The sequence below is a fragment of the Battus philenor genome, unplaced genomic scaffold (assembly GCF_028537555.1).
Source record: "Battus philenor isolate CCGP_79_NKW_IND1 unplaced genomic scaffold, ilBatPhil1.0.hap1 SCAF_5, whole genome shotgun sequence".
In the NCBI taxonomy this organism is placed as follows: Eukaryota; Metazoa; Arthropoda; class Insecta; order Lepidoptera; family Papilionidae; genus Battus; species Battus philenor.
In genome coordinates this window covers 12,679,353-12,681,581 of record NW_027181715.1, presented here as the reverse complement: position 1 = coordinate 12,681,581, position 2,229 = coordinate 12,679,353, and the positions used below count along the sequence as shown (strand labels likewise).

At 55.1% G+C, this 2,229-nt stretch overlaps 1 protein-coding gene across 1 annotated transcript; it reads right to left on the bottom strand.

The window, feature by feature from the left end:
* Positions 1 to 484: 484 nt before the first annotated feature.
* On the bottom strand, positions 485 to 2,026 carry LOC137929914 (uncharacterized). The gene has a single exon (XM_068773042.1). The coding sequence runs from the start codon at positions 2,024 to 2,026 to the stop codon at positions 485 to 487; it is 1,542 nt and encodes a 513-aa protein (XP_068629143.1).
* Positions 2,027 to 2,229: the final 203 nt, after the last annotated feature.

Here is a 2,229-nt window from a genome sequence, read left to right as displayed (position 1 = left end):
ACAGCTAAATACATTCGAAGGCTTCGTTTATGACAGGTGAACATTGTTCTCGATCATGACGGTCTCTCAGAAGGAAGGCACGACTACTACGATACGATACGATATCTGGTGAAGTTATTGCTGCTAACCGGTTGTGGTTTTTACAGCTTCATCTAAATGGAACCCGTAGAACAGGGGTCTACGGGCCGAAATTTTATGGGCTGCGGAAACGTACCACAGTAGCGGCGATGACGACCAAACGTGAGAGACTATAACCGTATAGGTGTATAGTGTAGTGTATGAATGTGTTTGTTATGTAACGCGAAGCGAGGACTACACGGCGGTCGGGAGTGACACGGGCCTCTCCGGACCGCCCACGCTTTATACGAATTAGGCGGACGCGGCCGCCGTATTATGAGTAAGTGAGTAGTGCATGTAAGTGCATCGAAATCGACGAGAATCGGAGTGAGAGTTACGTCATAATGTGAGAGGGGGGAAGCAAAGTTTATTTAAACTCTGCTTTGAGAGCGGCGAGTAGGGCCGAGTGTTCTGCGATACACATAAAGCGCTCCGAGGGACCGGAGGCTTTACGTAGTTTCGCAGCGAGAATGGAGACCTCGTCAAGATCTATATTGGCGAGGTATTGTGCCAAGGATTTGAGATCCTCGGCTGGTGAAGGGGACCCGGTGGCGGGTTTGGCGGGTTTCGGTTGCTCACGGGCAACCGGCGGAGCGGTAGGGAGTGAGGCGGGCTTGCTTCTCGGGTAGAGAGGCTTCGCCCAAGCTGAGGTGGCCGGCGGGGGTGGCGGGGGAGTAAGTTTCGAAGTGGGCTTCGAAACTATTGCCGCGGGGGCTGAGGTGGGGGGTCGGACTGCGTTTTTTGAGGGGCGCGGGGGGCGGCGGCCTGTGCGCGGTTTTTTAGGCGCCTTAAGACAGCCCTTATAGTTGGCTGGGTGGCCTTCGGATTTGCAGAGCACGCACGCGGGCGGCGTCTCTGTAACAGCGGGACGAGGGCAATCTGTTGTCCCGTGGTCCCCTAGGCACTTGACGCACCGAGGGCGGGAGAAACAGTTGCGGGCGGAGTGCCCGTAGAGTTGACATCTGTGGCATTGCCCGACGATGCCTCTACGGTGGGGTGCCTCGAATGAGACACCTGACAGGGAGCAGATATCTTTGATGGCAAAGATACGCTTCCCTTCGGCGGAGAGTTCTAAGGTAGCCATGATGAGTGGCATGGGGAGTTTGGTGCGAAGCGACGACATGCGCTTCGCATCAATTATTGGAAGACCCGCCTGTTTGAGGTCGTCGATGACATCGGCGACATCAATTTCAAGCGGGAGGCCGCGGATAACGACACGAAGTCGTTTTTCTTCGGGGAGGGCATACGTGTGGAAGGAGATGCTTTCCTCACGTAAATATCTAGTGAAACGACGGAAGTCGTCTACGGATAGGGTGTTGACCATAATACCTTGAGTGGTATTTTTGGCCTTTGATTTGCCCATGTCATTGGCGAGGAGCCATGAGTGGACTGATTTCCATGCTTGCTTGTCGTGGAGAAAGACGGGCGGCGGGGGTTTATTTCCGCTAGGTTGAGGGACTTGAGCGGACCTTTGATCGGTCGGGTTAGAGGAGGTAGCCGTCGGAGATGGTTTACGGACGGCTTTTTTCGGAGGGGAGGCAGTTTTAGAACTGTCCTGGTGAGTAGGCGAAAGAGTAGCTCGCAGTGAGCGCTTCCTCTTGCCTGTGACGAGTGTGAACTCGTCAAACCGGGACGCAGATTTCGACTCGTCAATCTCCATCTCCGAGTCCGAGTCGAGAAACTCGGACCCGGAGGTGTAGTCCGACGAGTCGTCATCCGCGTCCGGCTTTTTTACAGGAAGAGGCTGCTTCTCGTAGCGAACTGGGGTGTCCGGTGACTGCGGAGAGTCACTCGTGAAGCGAGATGGGTGATCCTTCGCGCCTGCCTTGGATTTGGCGGCCTTTGAAGACTTAGGGGGAGATTTTAAATCGAATGGAGGACCCGTGTAGTGACGCCATGATTGCGCCATTGTAAAGGTGTATAAGGAACACGCGACACCTCCCTGTCTTACGACAGAGAGGGTGGGCGGGGGTTATCGCACGCACGGAACGATATAGAGCGAGGGAACGCGAAATCTAATTGAAGTGACCTCTGAGGTCACACTGGGTTCCCCTGTGCCGGACTGCGGTGTCCGGCGAGAGGTAAACCCGCGTCACTGAGCGTCACAACGCG